This window comes from Telmatherina bonti (genome assembly GCF_933228915.1).
Source record: "Telmatherina bonti genome assembly, chromosome: 5".
In the NCBI taxonomy this organism is placed as follows: domain Eukaryota; kingdom Metazoa; phylum Chordata; class Actinopteri; order Atheriniformes; family Telmatherinidae; genus Telmatherina; species Telmatherina bonti.
In genome coordinates, this window is record NC_136623.1 from 24,884,757 (window position 1) to 24,907,186 (window position 22,430).

General features: G+C 42.0%; 2 protein-coding genes across 3 annotated transcripts; both read right to left on the reverse strand.

Moving 5' to 3' along the window:
• Positions 1–1,087: 1,087 nt before the first annotated feature.
• pigv (phosphatidylinositol glycan anchor biosynthesis, class V) lies at positions 1,088–3,416 on the reverse strand. The gene is made up of 3 exons (XM_079240612.1): positions 3,284–3,416; positions 1,921–3,087; positions 1,088–1,837 (listed from the first exon to the last, which is right to left on the reverse strand). Exons 1-3 carry the CDS (start codon positions 3,350–3,352, stop codon positions 1,550–1,552), a joined length of 1,524 nt encoding a protein of 507 aa, XP_079096738.1. The 5' UTR covers positions 3,353–3,416; the 3' UTR covers positions 1,088–1,549.
• Positions 3,417–4,481: 1,065 nt separating this feature from the next.
• On the reverse strand, positions 4,482–20,607 carry arid1aa (AT-rich interaction domain 1Aa). 2 transcript variants are annotated; one of them, XM_079240483.1, is made up of 20 exons: positions 19,460–20,607; positions 16,974–17,192; positions 16,296–16,895; positions 16,105–16,200; positions 14,829–15,069; positions 13,503–13,592; positions 13,231–13,401; positions 12,350–12,683; positions 12,122–12,267; positions 11,949–12,034; positions 11,653–11,862; positions 11,346–11,550; positions 11,034–11,169; positions 10,776–10,945; positions 10,509–10,683; positions 9,466–9,591; positions 8,863–8,953; positions 7,796–8,636; positions 7,539–7,669; positions 4,482–7,452 (listed from the first exon to the last, which is right to left on the reverse strand). In XM_079240483.1, the coding sequence occupies exons 1-20, from the start codon at positions 20,363–20,365 to the stop codon at positions 5,581–5,583; spliced, it is 6,846 nt and encodes a 2,281-aa protein (XP_079096609.1). In that variant the 5' UTR covers positions 20,366–20,607; the 3' UTR covers positions 4,482–5,580. The 2 variants fall into 2 exon arrangements, with proteins under 2 accessions (XP_079096609.1, XP_079096608.1); XM_079240482.1 differs by having other exon boundaries at positions 11,034–11,187.
• Between the last annotated feature and the right edge of the window lie 1,823 nt (positions 20,608–22,430).

The window sequence follows — 22,430 nt, forward strand, 5'->3', positions numbered from 1 at the left end:
TGGTCAATCATGCTGTCGGCCTGCTTAGTGTTACCCAGTCTTAGAAAAGAAAAGTTTTAAATAATTATCCAAATCACATGTAATTAAAAAGCAGCTTTTTTTTTTTTTTTTTTTAAACTGACCAGCAACAAGACTCAACTTCAATTCCACTGAAAGCCCTTAAAAAGTGCTGGAAAAAACAGAATACAGCAGTGGGAGAGTGACAGAAATTACCTTGGGACAAGTCCAATAAAAGTGTAAATGGCTAAAAGAAACATTTACTAACTGGCAAGTGGGGTTGTAAGTAAAGGATGCAAATAAACATGATTTTGTTGTTTGTAACATGTCAATATTAAGGAAGTCTATTTATTTTTAAACTTTTGTGTTTATTAATTCAAGATATTCAAAATTATGTGGTTGAAATTCTGAGTAAAAGGAATCTTGACAAAACCTGTAGTTGTTGAGAAAAAAAAAAAACAACTCATAGTGACTTTTCAATGTCAAGCTTTTGTCAAAACTGCATATAATCATTGTAATCAAGTTTAAATTATGTCCCGCTCCACAAAAACATCCCTGAAGAAACATAAGTTTTAGAAGACTGCAGATGTTTTTATGAGCAACATCTAGTGATTTTAAAGATGCATTGTAGTTGTGCAAAAGTTGAGCAATATAATGCTACAGGTGGTGCTACAGTGATTACATTGTATTGAAAGAAGTTTCTTGGTAGTAAAATTAGCAAGAAGACAAAATGTTTGACACAGGATAAAATTACATGTTTAAAACTTTTTTCTGTGGTTGGGGCTAGAAGATGCATCATATTTTGTACTTTACAACAAAACATACCAGCAAACATCAGTGCCTTAAGCAATTATTTACTTTCAAATTAGAAAAAAATGAGAAAAAGCATGAGTTTAATTTATTTTTTCCATTCTTGTTTTAAAAAGTATCACTTAAATAATTATTTTAAACATGCAGTGATTTACTGAACCATTCCAGTTGTAAAGTAATAACTCAGCAACAATAAAAAGATTTTTCAAGTACAGTCATGCAACTACATTTGAGTTTTTCCTCAAACAACGGAAAACACTGAAAAGTGCAAATTAAACTTATCCTTATGATAAATAAATCAGAATCGATGTAGAACTGGGCCACGCAGCAGGAATACATGGAGTAGTATTTTCTTTTTGTAAAACAGTAAATGTTTTTTTTCTCTCCCTGAACACATAAGATATTGACCAAATGTTTTACTTTTGCTTGGAAAATATTTTCAAGACAAAAATAAATTGCAGTGCTACACCAATAAAGAAAACTTGAAATGTAAATATTGCAATTAGTTCTAAAGTGAACAGTGTCCTGCTTCAGTCCCAGATGGGCCAAAATCATACAGGTTTTTAATTATATCCCAACGCCAAAACAACTGACTCAAATTAATGATTCCTTGTGCAAAACTGCATAGGCTACTGGATCCATTTAATTTGAGTCAGGTGTGTTCGAGCAGTGATACACTGAAAATCTGTATGACAGCCGCCCTCGAGGACAGACTTTGACACCCCTGTCTGAAGGTCTTAAGTCAAGTCCATGGCAAGAAATTGCAGTGCATTGCAAGGCCCAGCACCCAGTATGAGAGGAAGTATCCCAGTATGCTCTGTGTAGTAGGAGAACAGGCTTTAAAGTGTGGCAACAGTGCAACGATGGGATTTTGAGGTGTGTGCTTGTAACTATTTCTGGAATGCGTGTGTAGCTGCACATTTGGATTTGATGTCTTCCTTCGATGAAGAAGTGGTTCATTGAGGAGAAGTAGGTGAGCACTTATCCAGAATGGCACGGGAGAGGATGAGGCCATGAATCTGGTTAGCACCTGGAATTGCAGAAAAACATACATATAAATGTCACATCTTAAGTGATTAGACAATCCATAAGAAGCAGATGTAGTATTCTTACCTGCACATGCATACAAAGTGTTCCAAACACCAGAAGTACTGCAGAGTGCACAACATATACAAAAACTCTGGGGTTGAAGAAGCCTGGTGTGGGTTTGTCAAGCCTCTTGTTGTCACCTGTCTCCCAAAGCCCAAGTCTCATACAAAGTTCTGGATTGGCTTGGAAGTATGCATAAGCAGCCATAATGCCAAGTGTAGCCATAGGCAGAGCCAGAATAAAGTTTGGTATCTGTTTCAGCTCAAAGTAACGGAGGAAGCCCACATCCCAATATACATCCTGAATGTGAGAATACAGCAGGGGAAGGGGTCTCATACACCAGAGGGGTGGTGGACCATTTTCATCTGGAACTCGGTAGCCCTTTCGCTCAGCCAGCAACAAAAGAGCAGGGTGGATCTGCTCTGGGGAGGTGGATGGGGTACAAAACGTCCTATACCCATAGTACTGAAAAGCACAGAAGGGGAGGGCTATAATTGCAGTCCCTAAGAGGGAGGTAAGCAGAAGACAGATGATGGCCCATATATAGCACAGGACTTTACTGTGGCCTTTTGTCGTTGCACGGTATATACGAATCTGAGAAATGGCGTGCACTGATGGAAGATACAGTAGAAAGCCTATGTTCACAAGTCCATTTGACCGTGCTGCTGTGGCTATGCTAAGGGTGAGACAAGCTCTAAAGGTAAACCCTTTCTCCAGGAGGAACAATCCACCAAATGTGAGTGCAGCAAACAGACTCTCTGAGTATCCAGCAGTCATGAAGACATTGGCAGGCGTGATGCAATACAGCAGGCTGGCGAGCAGGGCAAGACGTCTGTCCTGCAGAACTATCCTGCTAAGGGCATGCAAGGCGACCACGCTCAGCAGGAAGAGGGCAGTGTTTCCCAGTGCAACAGCCACCAGCAATCGCCCCCGCACACTCAGCCAGCTGCTGAGGGGAAACAGCAGTGTCTCTGCCAAACCTCGGAGAACAACAGGGAAGAGGGGGAAAAATGCAAAGTTGTGCTCATAGAGGTATCCTCTCTCTGCAATGAATAGAAAATGCTCAGCATCCCAGTGTGAAAGGCCACCAAATAGCCACTCCACTACAGAGTCCAGATATAGGGGATCTTCTGTCCGAGGGGGTTTGAACGCATCAGCTTCGTGGTCAGGGATGGCAGCGTTTAGGATAGCCTAAAGGAGAATATTTTACATTATTCACATAAACACTGCAAATTTTGACTGAATGGTAAAGAGTAACACATTTTGTCATAAATTAAACAGTAGAGACACGTTACGATCAAACATGACTGGTTCGAATGTAACATACATATGAATTACCTATTTTTATTCACACAGTAACTGCATTTACAAAGGTCTTCAAACCTACCTGTAAAAACAGAGAGAGACCCCTGGTTAATGTGGCAAATTCAAGAACTGCTTTCATATCCATGGTCATTGAAGAAGCGGGCAAAATGTGGAAAAGCCGGTTGTATCAGCCATGAGAACAAAGCTGCTACAAGGTACTGCGTGCTGAAATGGACATGTCTTCCATAAAACACAAAGAACTCGGGCAAGAAATTGCCAGTGGGATTTTGTATGTTAATTATTTAGTATTCAGATAATAGAAACAATAAACAAAAATGTTGGCCATGGGGAATTTATTTTTTTAAGCATTAATTATTTGTCGCTTAGCTTCAATTTACGTCTTCAAATCTGTAAGAGTAATCCTCCTTCCGAAAAGCACGTTTACTTCCGGTTCACAAACCTAACCTAACTGCCAAGTACAAGCTAAAGAGCCCGACATTGGGTAAAAGGTTTACCGCTCAAATCAAGACAGCAATAACGATTTATTAAGTTTTATCCGAATTTTATAGTGGTTTAAAGATAGGTAAGCTCTTAGTCTATGCTTCAAGTAACTAGTTTGATGGACATCGTTATGTAAAAGTCTGAAGATGTGCTTTCCAGCAGGGGGCGCTGGATAATTTACTGACGCTTGAAGTGGCGTTGAATAAGAATTAAAAAAAATTGGTGTTTGGCTCAAATGGTGAAGTTTGATCCTCCAAAAGCATGTGTACTTTTGTAAATAATACTATGAGTAATTTAAAAAAAAAAAAAAAAAAGATTTTATAAGATACATCTTTAAATGTAACTGGAATGCATTACCCTAATGTTTTTATAAAATTGTTCATGCAATGAGGAAAAAAAACTAATTTCTTAAGGTTTTGTGATTTACTTTCCAGGGCCAAAATAGAATAAAAAACATTATCTTTTAAGTTACATATTTAACTTTAAAGTTATGCTTATAGTAAAGGCAGCGCTGCTATGTTGAGCAAGAAAATTAACTTAATTTTGTATGAATTTTCTATTTTATTGTCCGAAAGAGCCATTTCAAAATAATGAAACCATCAAACAGCTTACGAAGATTTGATGTACATTTATTCTTACCACGTGGAACATATAGTATAAAGATTTCATACTGAATAAATGATATTCCTTGAGCCAAAAAAAGGAAAGGGAGGAATTTACACGATGTTTTAGCTACATAGTCTGAAATACAAATATGCAGAATCCATGACCAGAGAAAATTTGTCAAATGTGTACTTCATCTAGTTTATTCTCATTGTACCAGGAGAGAACAAGTTTGATCCGTGTCTGCCGTACTACGGAGCTGTGGAGAAACCAGAGGAGTGTGTGTAATCAGCAGGGACTGGAGGGCACGGAGCAAACTCAAAGTAGCCTCCACCCCGCACCAATAACAAGTGTGATAATAGTGACACTGACAGAGACAGACATAGAGAAAGGAAGTATAATGTACAACATTATATATACACCACAGCAAAGCTGTATTTGAACTTGAAAACCAGTCCTAAGAGGTGATTTCTTTCCATAAGGGTATTCATACAATCAAGGGATAAGAGGAGGTAAGGGTGTTGTAGGTTCTTGATACTTTGGGGAAGAAAGCCATTTTCTGTTTTAACACCAAACTAAAATGACCTCAGAACTCTAGAGCTGCATCATCAGCTTCTGTGTGAAACGCATGGTACAGAATGCTTACACTCAAGAGCAGTACGGTACAGAAAATGTCCTACAATCTACTGCACACTGCACAGGCCTCCCCGGTGAAGGTATTTATTGACAGTGCTGTCTACTGTCAGGCTGACCGGTGAGGATCCAGCTATAGCAACTACGACCAGTAGGCCACTTGTCGGTCTGCTTCACCTCTGAATGTTGACCAGTTCCAGACTCAAAGTGCCCTCAGGGGCACACAAGCTAGGGCACACTGCGTCTCCCAAATTCACTGTAAACGAGACAGCAACTTTGGTTACAGTTTTTGTTTTTCAGCTATTTATTTATTCATTTATTTATCTGTATTAAAAAGTACTTTCCCCCCCCAAGTGCAGAACAGTCTGCTCTGTGTCATCCAGTTGGCATTCACGTTCCAAGTAGTGTCACTTTTTCGGCATCTCTCTGGTTTGGAATCCACCACAGCTCTGCAATTGCCCTCTTTGAGCAAGGCTGGCCTATAGAGGGCTCACAGAATGTGATCTGAAGGATTTTCATAAATTAAACACTGTCACTTGAACTTTCCTTGCCCAATTTTACACACACAAGCCAGGTTTACCAGGGAATAGGGGATTGTGGATCAAAATCCCCAAGAAGTGGAGCCACGGCTCCCTACAGCTGTCATGACTGGCCGATCAAAAAGAGTACATCACAGATAACATGAGAAACCAGTGAGTTCATTAAGGGAGACACTGAAAGGTCGAGGAGTCGGGACTCATGTAGCGTGAACTCTGAGTGGTTCTCTTCCACCTTAGCTAAGGCGTGCAGGGCCCGGGCGGCTCGCCGCATCATGTCCGGGCTTGTGGGCTCGAAGTGCATCCCCTGTAGGTGTAGCAGAGAGCTCTGGCTCTGCTGAAGCTGTGTGGCAGCCAGACTGTCCTCCAAAAATCCCAGCAAGTTTCCCACACTGCCCTTCTGAACAGCGATCGCTCGGGCCGCCATATTGTCCCCCTGGGCCAGATTGGCCAGCAAGACCACAGCCATCTCCCTGCAGACTGCCACCTTTCTGTCTCCAATTAACCGCACCAGGTTTCCATATAGCTTCTCCAACCTACCGAACGGTGGAGTGGCCAATATGAGGTCCACATTTTTGTCTTGAATGCTTAGTTTGCTTAGCGTCTCAAGGACCAGTCTCTGAGGGGACAAAGCACTGTGGGGACCCAGGGTAGGGAAGGGGTCTTGAGCCTCTGCTGAGGGGCAGACCGCCCAGTGAAGAAGACCATCCAACAGGGGCAAGCAGATGCTCTCAGGATATATGGAGAGGTCCAGCTGACCTGAAATGTTTGCCAAGGTGACCAATGTGTTCTCCCTCAAGAGCTCCAAGCAGTCCCACCACCATTCATCCCTTTGGCCTACTCCTTCATCTGAATCTTCATCTTTCTCGTAGGTGAGTGGTGCTTGTTTGCGCTCAGGGTGCCGGTGATGGAGCAAGATAAGACGCCCGAGAATCAGCAGCAAGCCTGGATGTTTGGACATCTCGTGGTCATTCCCTGGTACAAAGGAGAGACTGCGGACAATATTTGAGATACAAATGCAGCGGCGTGCTAATGAATCCTGCCAGTCAGCCAGAGCAATGAGCGGCCCTTCATCTTTACTGTGGGGTTCATCCTCCAGGATGGTGCCCAGCTGCTTTCCCTGTTGTGTTAAAATACCTCCAGTGGAAAGAATGGGTTTATTGTTGTCTTGGTGACTTTTAGAAACTTTCTCAATTGTGTTTGGATCAGCATCAGTTTTCCCCTCCTCTTCACTGCAAGCTGCAGTGGTAGCCTTCTCTGAGACTGTTAATTTCTCCGATAAAGATGTAGGATTTTGGCTTTCTTCTTCATCCTCATGCTTTCTTTGTTCCTTTTCAGTAAGGAAACCATTTTCATGGACTTCTTCAACAACTCGCCGCCTAAGTAAAACTGAGGGCATGGGTATTCGTTCACGCGGTTTCAAAAAGTCTCTGCATGGCTCAAAATGGGTCTGGATGTGTTCTGTGGAGTCTCCACCTCCGGCACTCCAATGCAGTAACCCACTGTCAAACTCCTGCACTTTGCCATGATTATTTGACTGGGCAGCAACAAAGGGGTCTTTCTTTCGTACCACCCTAAGCGGGAACTTGTCAAACTTGCTGGCTTGTTTTGGTCTCTCATGGGCAGGTAAAGACAGCAACGAGCCTGTCTGTTCAGATGAAGAACCCTTCCTCTTCCTCTCCTCATGCAGCTTGACATTTTGACCTTGAGAGCAATGCTCTTGATCTTCCTCCTCTTTCACGTGAGCTGACCCTTCTGTTTCTCGCTCCTCCTCATCTTCATCATCTTCTTCGTCTTGTTCCATGTCCTCAACTTGTGGCTCCTCTTCTTCCATGTTGTCCAAATCTTTTTTCAAGGCATCAGGATCAAGCAGTGTCCTCTGACCGGGGTCCCCAACTTCATATTCCCGTAGAATGCCAAAGATTTCTATCAGGCAACGTCTGAAATATTCAACCACCAACTCTAATAGGCCAGGCAGCTGTATAAAGAACACAAACAGAAGTATTAGATATAATAACAAACAATGTCATGCTGCATCATTAAGGGATCAATATGAAGTCCCACCGTGTTCAGATCAAAGGTAGAAATACTGTTGTCATCATACAGGAGAATATTGATGGTATCTAAAGCCCATGTACTTTCAGCCAATAAACCAGACTTTAATGACATCATGACTCTCCAGGCCTCTGGGGTTCCTAAAAATCAAGGCATGAAAAGCAAAATTAGTACAGGCCACATTCCGTTCAATAATTTGGATCTAGCAAAAAGCATTACAAACACTGTGTTAGAGAAGTGTCAATATTTGTCATTTATGATCATACCAATATCTTTCATTGTGAGTCTGCGCCGTGGTTTCAGGACGGGATGTGTAGCTTCTACAGAACCTGGGGGAAAAGGCATATCTCGCCTTATTAGAGGCGACTGCACTGGAGGGGGCACTATGTGGGATGCAGGCACTGGAGGGCCAGCCTTGTGCATCTTCATTGCTCCGTGCATATAAGGAGATTTACTGGGTGATGTCCGGCTTTCCATGGGACGGGGCATGGACGCTGGGCTGGACACCTGTGGAATGTGGTTCTGCACACTCTGAGGGGGCTGGTAGTTGGACTGTACTGATCGAGGCATGGGCTGGCCAGGCCCAGCTGGACCATAAGATGGCTGCCGAGGGCCCATTTGACCCCCCCACTGGCCCTCATGATTCATGCGCTGCTCTGATGACATCATATCTTCAGAGCGGTTCATGCCAGGGTAACCAGGTCCCTGGGGTGGGCCTCCAGGGCCACCCTGTCGGTTAGGGTAGTTCTGATAGTTGATATCTCGAGGTCCTTGCCACATGGCTCCCTGAGGGCCATCAGGACCCGACTGCAACATCTGAGGGGGCATATTAGGCTGAGCGTTGGGCCCGGTCGCTCCCTGCATCCGTTCACGACCAAAGGGAAACGGGAATTGATTGCCGGGGCCAGGTGGACGGCGGTCAGGGCCAGGGTAGGGCCCACTGCCACCATACTGATTGTATGACTCCTGCTGTCCTGAAGATGGTGCAGAGGCGCCTCCTTGTTGCTGTTGCTGTGGTGTTTGTTGGCCACCAGGAAAAGGACTGCTGTACTCTGTCTCATGACGTTTTGATGGAGGGTAACCACCTTCCACAGGACGCTTGTAACTCTACAGACAATTAAATAAACAAACATTTCAATAAAACAGTAGGAAAAATTAATTTGTTCACAATATACTGTCATTCAAAATTAACATTATAGTGGTTGTGTGGACTTATAACTTTAAAATGAAGAAGATTCCCAAATTATTTGGATTTTCTTTTGTTAGTTTTCAAATTAATTTGTTTTTTTACAAGTTGGTTGAATTTTTAGTGTAGTACAGACAGATTATTTACCTGTTGTGGGTACATTCCAGGCTGCTGATTTGGATACGAACCAGTAGGGGGCGTTCCCTGTCCAGGATACTGATTACCATAGGAATCATGTCTGCAAGGATTATGCCTTGTCAGTTTGACCATGAAAATGTTCTGCACCTCTCACTCAGTTAAAACAAGCACACAGTGGCACCAAAACACACAAGAACAAGTAGAATTGTTTCCATTTACGTTGTTCTAACATTGTGTATCCATGATATAGTCCGTCTGTTCTACCTTGGTTGGTACATATTTCAATATATGCAGCTGTTTTACAACAACTTAATGATTAATAAAGTCTAAAGCAAAAAGGTTTTCAACATTTTTTTTAGAATTTGGCATGACTCTATTTAAATATATGACTACAGTATTGTGCATCTATTTTTTTGACAACCTGATAATCTGAACCTTTTAAAGTGAAGAATTAGTCATTTCCTGCATCAAAGGATTTCTAAAACCATCCTAGACTCAAAAGATTTTGAATTTAAGATTTAAAAATCTTGCTTTGCCTTAAGAGCAATCAATTTATATTGACAAAGGTTGTAAACCAATGGACACTACTAATCAAGTATTGTGTGGACTGACCGTGGCTGCTGTGGTGGGAAGCGATTTGGTGAATACATCCCCGTGTCGGCATTGGCAGGCATCATAGGGTTTGGCTGAGGAGCACCCGATCCCATGGTGCTCTCTGGGCCCATTCCTTGCTCCGATCTGAGAAAAAGTAGAAATGGTAAGTTTTTTGTTTTGTTTTTGTTTTTTTAAAATCAAATTTTCTGCTGAACAGACATTCTATTTAACTTGATAAAAACAATAGCAGTACAAGTGTTAAAATAACACTTGTCAAAAGTGTAAACAAAATTAAAAATGAGAAAATTATCTGGATAGAGAACCTGAGACTTACACTACTTTGGTACAAATACTTCCATTGATTAAATACTCTACATTTTGATGGCAAAACACATTCAATTGTATGAGTCACAGTTGTATGAGAGGTGCTGAAACAAACCTAAACTATAAAGTAAAGGGCTTTAATCTAAAGAAATATAAAACAGAGGCTAAATATCTAAGATACGAAACACTAATTGGTAGTATGTAGAGAGAAAGTGAGAGAGAAAATGTGCATCATATATAATGTGAGCAGCTCCAGAAAGCTTTACAGTCAGTAACAGGTCTGGTCAAATCTTAAATACAAACCTCTAAATTTAGTTTTTAATTATCTTAATTCTGTTGACATATTTTTCTGTCTCGAGAGGCTGAATTAGCATCCGCAGATCACTGAGCAACACATCTGCCAAAATTTGCTTCATTATTCAACTATGGTATAAATTAATAAAAAGAACTTTTCTTTTTTATTTTTAATCCTACATAATAAAGTGAATCAGTCACTGGATGGGAATAAATGTAATTTCCATATTTTCCAATACATTATTCTGATATATCTTTTTTAATCCAAAGATTTTATGTGACTTTCATAACAAAACCACGCACGAACATTTAAGTTGTATAAAATGAAACTCAAATGTAAAATTATTCTATATTGGAAATTAAAAATTAGGCACAAGTTTGATTTATCATGAAAAATGGTTGATTATTGTTTAATTGTCCATGTCCCATTCAACAATCCCTACCTCCTGTCGTAGCCTGGTCCATAAGGATACTGCTGTCGGGGGCCAATGGGCATTGTGCCCATGGCCCCAGGCGGTCCTCTGTTGAATGGTGGCTGCTGTTGTGGCGGCGGCGGCTGCTGTTGGTCACCTACTACACTGTTAGGGCCCTGGTTGGCAGGTAGAAACTGCTCACCGACTGTAAACATTCAGAATTACGACAAATTTTAGTTGGAATGCCCTACCTTTAAACTTATTCTCCATTTTCGGACATCTAGTCAATGTTCCCACCTTTCCGCATGTTACTAAAGGGGTCCTTGTTTGGTTCATAGGGTCCCATTCTACCTTGCATGTCTGGTGTGTTCATGCCAGGTTGATAAGTGGAGTTGGGGGTCATGTTCTTCCTGGGGAAAGCAGGGTCGCTTCCATCAGAGAAGGGATCTTGCAGATTAACACTGCTCCTGGGACAGAAGCAAAGTAAAAAAGTAATTAGTTACACTAATCATTAAGTCATTTATAAACAAAGTTAAAATTTTATGCAACAGGCACCTGGACCCAGGGGGCATGGGAGGCATCTGGGTATGAGGGGTAGAGGCAGGTGTGGGAGGTTTTAGGTCTCCACCCTCAGCCATGGAGCTGCTAGTCGACTGGGGTGTCTGAGGACCCTGCAGAGAGCCTGACCCAGCTGTGGAGCAGAGGGACGCTTCAGTTTGAAATAAGAGAGGAGCAGACAGACATGGTACAAGACTTTAATGCCATTCCAATAAAGCACATTGTTTTCAATTTGGTTTTTAATTGAATAGAGGGTCAGTAAAGCGCATGTGTATCAAAGATTAAAAAAAAAAAAAAAAAAGCTCTAACCTGGAGAGGGTGGCTGAACCTTAGCAGCTTGGTTCTTTTTGTTGTCTGAAAAGATCTCAGGAGGAGGGTCCTCACCACGCTCAATTTTGCACTCGAAGGCATACAGACATTGGATGTACTGCTTCTTCAAAGAACTGGCAGCACTGCTAGATGTACCCACATTTAAGGTAGTTGCCAGATCACGCCATTTCTTGCTCTTATTCACCTAAAACACACATGAAGTTAGACATAATTAGAAAAGAGACAACAGCGGGCTAACACCATATGTACTTTAGGATTGACTTTGGTTTATGAATGGCATATTAACCTGTGTCATTCCTCCGATCTCCTTAACTGACATATATAGCCGGAACAGGTCGAGGGGTTTGCGTCCCACAGCAGGCAGGTTGCTCATGCCCATAGCTTTCTCTTCAATGAAAGCCAAGTAACGGTCAACCCACATTTTCCTGTCCGGCTCTGGTCCCAGCTCATACAAGCGAGTTATGTTTTCACTGGTTGTTGTGGAAGAGTTGGATTTCTGTTTTGAGACAAATTTAAAGTTTTAAAACAAAATGAAAATCCAACTCCAAAAGAAACACTTGGTAAATTTTACAAACATGTTACCTTAGATTTGGAATCTGGTTTGGGCGTTCCACTCCCATCTACCTTGTTATTCATCTTGTTGTTTATCTCTGGACTAGCAGTCATACCTACATCAGAAAAATAAAACTAGAATTAGAGGAGATGTTGCTGAATCAAAAAAGAATAAAAGCCAAGCACATCTCTGTACAACTTACCACTTGTGTTATTGGCCATGTTTGGCCCCATAGGATAAGGTGATCCACCTGGAGTGTTCATCATTCCAGACATGCTGTTCATTGGTGGGCCATATGGTGGACCAGAGCCCATCATGCCTTGAGACATGTTGGGGTAACCTGGCATCCTGAAAAAAGGAGAAAAACTTTGAAAATTTACTGTGAAGAGCTTGGCAACTGAGAGTCCATTATGGATCGATTGTGACCAACCTGTTGTGCATGGAGTTAGTAGATGCATGTTGCATGGCGGTGGGGTCCTGTGGCTTTCTGTTCATTCCTGGAGGGGGGCACATTCCTGAGCCTACCTGGGGTGGCATGTTCCCCATATTAGGAGGCATGTTTGGACCCATGTTGGGGCCCATATTGGGACCCATGCTGGGACCATAAGGACGAGCTCCCATTTGATTAGGAGGCATCCTTCCTGGAGGCATGCCAGCATATGGCGGTCCTCCACCCTGTCCTGCCATTGGGTTCATTGAACCCATGCCTGGTCCAGGGTAGTTGGCATTGGGCATGTTGCCATAGCCAGGTTGTCGAGGATAACCTACAGAAGACAACATGACAACAGCAGACTTAAAAGTGGTCAAACAGTTGTAAATAAGTAAATAATAAACATCACTACAACACAGGGATTTTTATTTGTGTTTGTGATTTTGTAGGTACAAAAACTATTTTCCTTAACATCTGTAAAAGACAGACTCTCCCCACCCCCCTTAACCGTCAGCTAGCACAGAGAGTTATGCACCCAGTGCAACAAGCCTTTGTCACAGTTTCAGCTCTACTGACAGGAGGCTCTGCTACGTCAGCTGACTCTCTGCTTCACCGCTATAAATAGCTGCAACAGAGTCAGAGGGAGGGACCAGTGATAGCATGGTACTCCTATGAGGCAGTGAAATATCTTCCATAGGTTTATCTAAAATAATATGCACCACAGGATATTTATAGTTGACTTTAAACTGTGCAAAACATGAAATAAAGCACAAAGCTTTATTTCATGTTTTAAACTTTTATTTATTCGAAAATCATTTTAAAACGGAATTAAAAAGTTTAGTGAAGTCATAGCCAGACAGACACAGCTTCAAAGTACACACCTTGGGGCCCATATTGTCCTCCCTGCTGCCCGTAGCCCCCCATGGAGTTGTTTTGCTGATATGGGGCCATCCCTGGATGCATCTGTCCCCCAGAGGACTGACGAGGTGACAGTGCAGAGGCTGACTGAGGAGACCCATAAGGGGGCATCTGAGGGTTTCTCTGCATGAACCCTGAAACAAACGGACATTAGAAATGGATGATGCTGACACTGATGCTTAAGGAAACACTTTAGAAGTGCTAATCTCTGTGCACACTAAAAACAGCTATTTACCTCTGTCCTGGGCCATAGGAGACTGACTCATTGCAGGATGTAGGCTGCCATCTGAATGCACACTTGATGGCCTGGGAGGCATCTGGGTCCCTAAAACAATAATGACATTTGGTTAGTTTGAAGTTGGGGCAGGCACAATGCCTGGCTTCCACAGATGATCTACTGTGAGGACAAAGTTGATCTTGAAAATATATTAAAACAATCTGGTATTACAATTTGTCTGTGTGGGAAAAAAAACAAATGCAAATATTTGTGATTGTTCTCCCATCAAAACTATGAAGTCAGTAATAATTATACCTCTATGAGGACTACACTAAATTTAATAGGATACCAGAGTGTCCCATCAGACAAAAAGCCTATTCTCAGTCAATGTAATGTAAACCTAATTTTTCCACATTACATGTGACAGCTGTCTATCAAACCAGAAAACTTTCCCAAACCAGAAGTGCCATTTTATAAAATCCATAAATTCTGATTTACATGAGCTAAGAGAAACAGGGCACTTTCAGCAACAAAATTTCAAAACAAACTTTTTGGGTCAAACTATTTACAGAATACATCCTTCAAGTGGGTTGAGTGATGACAATTTTTTCTAAATGTTTTTTTTTTTTTTTTTTTTTTTTTTTTTTTAGCATAAACAATGTGAAATATGATGGTTTGTTTTAAACTCAATGTTTACATAAGTGTGGAAAACAAAACATTTTGAAATTTCTGCAAGAAAATGTTGATTTACACCAATTTACACCAGAAAACTGATTGACACAAATATAAAAAAATACTTGAATTAGCATTCCATTGAAACTATCTGAATCATTAAACTGTTGATCAGATTTTTGTCAATTTCAAGCTGAACTTGCAAAATAAAAATTTTTTTGTGAGCAAGTATGAACCATTTTTACTCAACTTTAAGATGTAGTGCACTGCAGTGCTTAGACAATGACTTAGGAAAAATGTAATTCCATGACAAATTAATGTTGCCCTTGTTAACCAAAACCTATTAGCCTGCACCCACTAAAAACAAGAACAATTTCTTTTTGATAACTGGTCTTGGAACCTTTCCTGACACTCAGAAAGCTGCACAAAGTGAAAAAAGAAGAATTAACTCTCCATTTTGTTAGATATTAGTTTGTGTTATTTTCCACTCAAACAGGGGCCTTACTTTCTTTATTGAGGATCTCATCGCTGTTTTGACACTTCAGAAATTAAAAAGTTAAACATGTAGTTAAAGCTACCTAGGAACGATAAAGCTGAATTTCAAAGTCAGGGTTTCATGGTTTACTGTAATAAATCAACACCAAAAAGTTTGTCACATATCACAAGTCTCACCTGGCATGTTGGCAGGTGACAGCGGTCCTGTTCGGGGTGTGCTGGCACTGGCGGGGGAGCCTGCCGGGGAAGGCGAGGGCCCTCGAATCCCTGGTAGATGAGGAGATGTGTGTGGAGAAAAGGGCGACTGAGCAGGGTTGCTCTGCTCGCCTTGACTGCTGGACACACCTGGCGTGCTCACACCGGGACTCAAGGCGCCCTCTGTACCTGTAGGCAGGTCATCGATGGATCCCGATAAATCCTGAAAAGCACCAACAGAAAGAAATGAAAAGGTACAGTCAACATGATGGAGGACTCAAATTATGATTCCAAAAGATTTGTCCACTGTTATGCTTTTTTTCTTTTTTAAATTTTCAGTGTTTACTTTCAGCTGATATATTGGTTGTAGTATTAGTTCACGGCAACTCCTCTGTTTAGACATGTGTGGTCCAGATTCAAATACTACACATGCACATGAACAAACACACCCCTCGAGGCCTTTGTCCTTATTCATCTTTTTCATAGAAAAATGAGTGTGCATTAGTGCCAAAGGTTGTCATGGTTACGAAGGTTTGTAAGAGGCAAGTCGCAGAGTCAGCAATGAGCTGCAGCCTTGCCGTGAGAATTTAATGCACAAGTTCTTTCTTATTCATCATATTTAAGGTTTTTTTAAACTAGAATTTTCATTTGGACTATCCATTTTAGTTCAGGTTAATTTAAATAAAACCTGATGTCTACAAAACAAGCAATCTGACATTGATTAGGCCGTTTTGGGGATTTTATTGTAATTCATTCATATCCAGTTTTGATGACTTAATAGCAGGTAACTCTGCTCTACCATGTATTATCTGGGTATAGTTATGTTCTCTGGCATTAAAATGAGCTCAATTAGAAATAAGTGTATATGTATGTCTGCACGTTTTAACAATCTGCAACAAATAAAGAGAGGTTACAAATACTGAAAAGTAGATATAAACAGCACCAAAGGCATCAGCGTTAATCACCAGAGAAGTCCAACAGCAGAACACAAAGACGAGAAATCGCGGAGAAGAAGAAAGCACAGCAACCACAACACAAGCAGAGTAGCAATAAGCTGTGAAAACAGAACTTAAATTTCTAATCTTAGATTGAAACTCACCTCATTTCCACATTCTTAAACAGGTTTTCAAAACAACACATTTTAGGTAATAATGCTGTAATACAAAGCTATAACTTGTCTTACATCAATAGTCGAGATCAAAAACACTGTGTTAAAAGCTTTTTGTGTCCCTGCAGTGGTTTAAAAAGCTATACTGACCGGAAGGCTGGAGGGGCGGCCTTGACCGTCTTCTGGACCAGATTTAGGCTGAGTGGATGGAGGGGCATTGGACTGAAATGAGTCCTGGGAAACATCCTGATTAAGAGTCAAACACAAGATTAACTTCAACAACAAAGCAATCATAAATAAAAATTATTAAAATGACTGTGGTTCTAGATTGAGGGACATACCTGCTGTTGTGGAGGAGGAAATCGCTGATAAGGTGACTGCTGTGCTTGCTGTTGCTGAGCGTTCTGCGAGTAAGCTGTAGGCTGCCCCTGTGGATGTTGGCTGTGTCCCGGTGGCTGCTGTGGATGAGACTGTGCCTGCTGTGGCTGCGAGGGGGATTGCTGAGGGCCCTGTGTGGATCCTGGGTAGCTGGATTGGCCTTGTGATCCAGGGGTAGCCTGGGAACTTGGCTGCTGTGGAGTCTGATTGGGAGGCCCCTGCTGTTGGCCATAGGGGGACTGGCTAGACTGTGGGGCTGATGCTTGAGAATAAGGTGGCTGAGACTGTGGGGGCCCTTGTGATGGGCCTGGCAATGGCCCCTGGGACTGTGGAGGCATGTGGGGCTGCTGATAGGGTGGTCCACCTTGGGTGTGTGGAGCAGAAGTTGAGGGAGGGTGGGGCTGCCCTGGATATGGTGACTGCCCACTAGGTTGTCCAGGTGTGGGCTGGGAATAAGGTGTTTGCTGTTGACTTGGGTGAGGCCCTTGGCCTGGCTGGTTATAATATGATGCCTGCCCCTGAGAGCCATAGCCTCCTGGTCCCTGCTGTCCATAAGATCCCATCTAAACAGAATGAGCATTACATCTTGAGTACACAGTAGAAAAAAACAGATGAAATACAGAGTTAGTAAGATGAAATACCTGTGGACCATAAGGCATGCCGCCCATGCCTCCAGGGGTACGTCCTGGCATCCCTACTGGATATCGCTGGGGACCTGGTGGGCCATAACCCTGGCCAGGGTACCCTGGCCCAGGCTGAGGACCAGTAGGAGGCCCCTGCTGCGACTGCTGACTATAAGGACTACCTGCTCCATATGGCTGGCCTCTCATTTTTCCCATTGGATCCATGGGACCAGGTGGCTAAGCATGGCGAGAACACAAGACAAAGTTTAGTTAACTCCAAATACAACTATTTACAAGCAGTCCTTCTTACACATAGACATTTATCCTATTACTATGTTCTGCTAGGATCCTAAAAGGTTTGGTTACAATGTACAACTATCGTAGAACTTCAGTAGAAAAACAAACTTCAGTGAATAAGTGAATTGTGGTTTTTACATCTTATTTCCCACGGTCATTACCCTGATTTTTTTTTTCACCTCACTTTGCCATAGTTTCAAACATCAACAGAGCTATATATATCTACTTTCGAATGGAGGGCAGTCTGCCCAATCTTAAACATATCCCAGCTGTGCTCCTGTTTTGAGCTTAGTCCAAGTAGCCTTTTTTTCCCCCCAGAGAAGGCAGTTTGGCTTTGGATGAATGACACCAAAAATGAGGGAAGTACTTTCACAACAGCCAAGGAGTGAAAAGCATACAGAAGCATGCACACTCTATTACACACAAAATAATGTGCGACTCCGATCCATCTGTCTTAATGCCAACGAAAGTTTCATAATAAAAGGTCAGATCTCAAATAAACAAACATGCAACTAAAAGCAGGTCCTGGTGTCATTTATAACATCTCTCATTTGTGTACTTTACTGAAGTGGACCCCCAGTTCTTTAATTGTGTTGTATATAACTTACTGCAGATTGAAGATAATGAGGTGAAATAAATAAGAGCAGCACATGGCTAATCTGCATAAGACAGAGAGGAAACTCCCTTGGTGGGTGAGAGATGGTGGACTGCTTTCTGATTGGCTTGGGGGGAGGAATGGGGGGAATTCTTTGCAGGCACACAGTCAAACTTGTGTGGCATACCAGACATAGCAGTAACACACATCCTCATGGGCAGAGTTCAAGTCTGACCTTAGCTATTGTGTAGTGTTGCTATATGAAAATGGAAAAAAAGTTGTAATTTAAAGTGGAAAAAAAAGAAAGATACAAAAACTATGCAAATAAAGAACATAAAAAGAAGATGTGTTTATAAAATGTTATGTTAATATTTAATAATTGTATTGTGGTATGTAGTTTTATTTTAACAATCTACCAACATACATGGCTCTCATGTAATGATCCACACTACAGCCATTATAACACACTCACAGGCTGTGGAAATCTACTGGAAGTATCAAAACCATGCAGCACTTGCAGGATAGTTTATTGAGATTTTAAATATATATATATATATATATATTATATATATATATATATATATATACCAAATCTAATTTTTCCCATTACCAGCTGCTGTTTTAGTACGAGATAATTTAAAGTAAAAAGTGAAGCTGAGCTGTGGAGTGCAGCAGTAATACCTCTGATGACCCTGTGATGAGCTAATGCTCCGTGTTCTTATCAGCTACTGATGCCTTGCATCACATGTAATTATAAATGGCCATGAGCAGTGGATGAGTAGCCAATCAGATTTCAGCTAGCATGTCAACCCAAGACCAACTATCTCCTGGCTTTGACAGTAGGATTTTACCTCCACAATTCAAATCCCATTGCAAACTGCAATCTGCTCTCAGTAAGTCGTAACACACAGTGGGCTGTTTACAGACATCGTGTACGGGAAGTCCAGCAGCCTTTCAGCACAGAGAAACGCTTATAATCAATATATGACAAAAATCTAAGACTACACGTCTTTTCTGGACAGCTTACGGGGCAAATAAGCTATTTAAACAGGACGTACACAGACCATTTGACTGACCGTGAAGAGCTCATTCGGCACGCAACACATTCCTTCCGCCATAGCCACAAAATTACACCTTCTCGAGCAAGAAAAACAGTACAAACATGCGTCTATAAGCAACTGCCTCATATTAATGTACAAGTATACGTTTTACAACAGTATAATACAGCTACATTTAACACAAGTTGTGTAAATTGAAAGTACAAAGGCAGTTGCAGAGCTATCGGGGGAGAAAATGAGCCGTTGCTCCTCCGTGAGCGTTTTCTCCCCCCTTTTCAAAGTCAGGCCTTCTTGGCTTTCTGATCATCATTTCATCGACTTATACCTCATTCAGTCGCCACTGCTCTTATTTGTATCGGGCTTTATTAATATATTTACTGCCACATTTATTTAATTGTGTGGTATAAACAGAAAAAAATACACACGAGAGGCAGCCATTTTAGAGTCTTTGCGAACTAGTATCAGACAATGGCTGGCCTGCTACGTTGTGAACTAGCTCGGGGGAGGGAAGCAGACATGCTAAAGCTCTTGTTCCAGTAAACATGACATTTTACCTGGTTTCTAGCGAGCGGTTGCCCAGCACTTCCCGGGCTCATTGGCGACGGGTGATGACTTCTTTGTTGCCAAGCCGGATTGCTCCCTCCATACTGACCGCTACTGCCCATGTCTGCTGGTCCCTTACTAGCTCCTTCTTGGCTACTGTAGTCGCTAGAAGGGTAGTTTGGATATCCCCGCGTTGAGCTGGGAGATGTTAGGAGCTTGTTGAGTGTCGGTGTAGATGTGGGTTGAGGGTTTCCAATGTTATATCTCTGGTTACTGTAAGAACCGGCCATTGCCGATGGTCCTCCCGGTGGTGGTTGCTGCTTAGCTGGCTGCCCCCCAGCTGTCGGCGCCTGAGCACTGCGAGGGGAGTTCATGCCGTATGCTTGGCCGGGATATGGAGTCCTGTTCGGGAATGGGCTGTAATTGTTAAACTGGTGGTTTGAAAAGCCATGATCGTGTGAATTAGGTTGATACGGGTCCATCATATTGCTCGACTGCACAACCGGACCCGCAGCAGCTGCCATGCCAGGGCTTTGTTGTCCGCCATGTTGATGAAAAGGGGCCCGACCGTAGTGCGGACTGTATCCGTAGGAAGGTGGAGGAAAAGCGGGGCCGTGGTGATGCACCAAACCGGGGTGGTTATTTCCCTCCGATGCGACAGAGTCATTCTGGGCATTATTGTTAGCCCTGGGCGGGTTCCCATTCCCGTTCTTCATCTCAGGTTCCCCTCCTCCCCCTGCATTTCCACCGTCGGCCCCGTCCTGCAGATCTCCCCGGCCCGGCGATCCACTGTCCAAACCCGGCTGCTTTTTATCCGACTGCTTCTCTCCCGGAACCGAGTCTTCCTTGGGGTCCCGATCCGGCTTTTTGAGTTCGGAAGGCGGGCTAGTATTAAGAGTGGCGACCTGAGCGGCCATGATATACCCCCCCACCTCTCTCTCCCTCTCTCGGCGAGTCAGTCACAATCAAAAGCTAGCATTGAATATAAATAATTGTTTATAACCATTAATCCTTGTGTCGATTCATTCCAACCCCTTATTCCGGACCGAATCCGGCTGCCATCCCCCCGGTTCCGGCTCCGTAAATGGGTTAGAAAGATGATGGAGGCTCCATACAATGCGTAAAGAAGCGACAGAAATTGTTGTGGGAGTTGTGTTACTGAGCCCGGGTAGAGGCAGGGAGCTAACCCAACCAACACGAGGCTCCGCTACATACAGCCATTTTACCGAGCCGCACAGATGGCTGCAAAACAAGGACTGGATTTTCTCCAAAGCGGACTGGATTTTCTTGTCTAAAGACCTCATGTTGTATTTTATGTTTTTATTTATTTTACCTTATGAGTGGAATATCTTCTGTCCAAAATAAGCCTTAATGTGTGTTCAAATTAACACAAAAGAAACTACATAACCTGTGAGCTTCATGAGAAAAGACAGGAAACTAATTAATTTATGAAATGTGCAATTAAACAAGTGTGCATGTGTCTGCATATATATTAATGCCACAGCTTGTTTCTGTAAAAAGCAGTTTGATACCAAACAGTGTAAAGTACATATTGCACAGGCAACAACAAGCTTTTGAGTACAGATGTACATACGACCTTTCATGTAAAAGAAAAATACATGCAGGCTTATAAAGTCACAAAACACTCAATTCATGCTGATTTTTGTTTCTTTCTAGTCTCCATTTTCTAGCTATTTTGTGTGACAACTATGTTGTTCTCCTGGCGTCATACAAAAGGCAAATGGACTTCTGGGTTCTGAAGATGTTTAACCTCTCATCTATATGCTTCCTTCAGTTCTTCAGGCTATTTGCTCATTATTTAGACACTTACAATGACCTGGGTTGTTGGCAATCTGCACACAATTACATTGCTTTCTTGTGTTGAATCATACTTCTCTCATTTGACATATTTTAGGTTAACTTTCTTCGACACTATAGTGTTACATTTATGTAGTTTTGGTCTCTCTTTGAAGGCATTTTGTGCCACATTCTGGCAAGTTTTGCTCTTGCGCTTCTGTTTTACTATAACATTATTTTAAAAGTAAAATCATTCAAGCCATTTTGTATTACATTCAGTTTAATTAGGTTTTGTGTTTAATGTTGATAATTTCACATCTTTCAATAGTAGGTTTGTTTCAGATGTTGAATTACACTGTTGTAAATTTAGCAATTCATAGCCATACAATTCATATGGGAGTGATGTAAGAGATAGAGCTGCTCAGTAATCGCTCCATGATTCACTTCATGAATACAACACATTATTATAAAATTATTTACCCTGGCAGTTTATTCTTGTCTTAAAAGAAAGTAAGACTGAATGACTATTTAGATACCTGTTTAAACGTATTCAAAATATATATTTGCCTTTGCCCTGTTTTTGGTTTATTTCCTATCAGTGTTTCTAAGAGGCATTTAGGCAAGAGAGGCAACACAGGTTTTTCCACAGCAGAAGGAGGAAGCCTTGCAGCAAACGAGACTACCAATGCACATTCCCTCTTATTCCCTCCCCTGCCTGCCTGCTCTGCTCTCCTCTACCACCCCCTCTCCTCTCTGTCTGTATCTCACTCCAGCAGAAACACTCTCTGCTGAGTGTGGGGGGATGGGCGCACAGGCTCATGCTCTCTCTCAGCCTACTAACACTGAACTACACCAAACAGAAAAAAGAAAAAGAGTGAGCCAGACCTTATCTACCAGAAAGAAGATGCGTAAACAGTTTCAAAGTCTCACAACAATTTGAAAAAGGAAGCATTTAAGTCCTTTTGTCTGCAGAGAAATGAAGCAAACCTTTTTTTTTTTTTTTGGCACACAGGGTGTGTGCACTGCATTGAGCAGGGGTGGGATGGTAATGAAAAGTGTGTGCTAAGCTGAGAGAGTTTTTTTTGTGAGAAATAATTAAAAGCTGAAAAGGTGAAATCTTTATGAGGCATTTAGTTTTGTTCGATTGGGTATTGATTAAAATTCAGATTTGCCATGGAAGTAGGA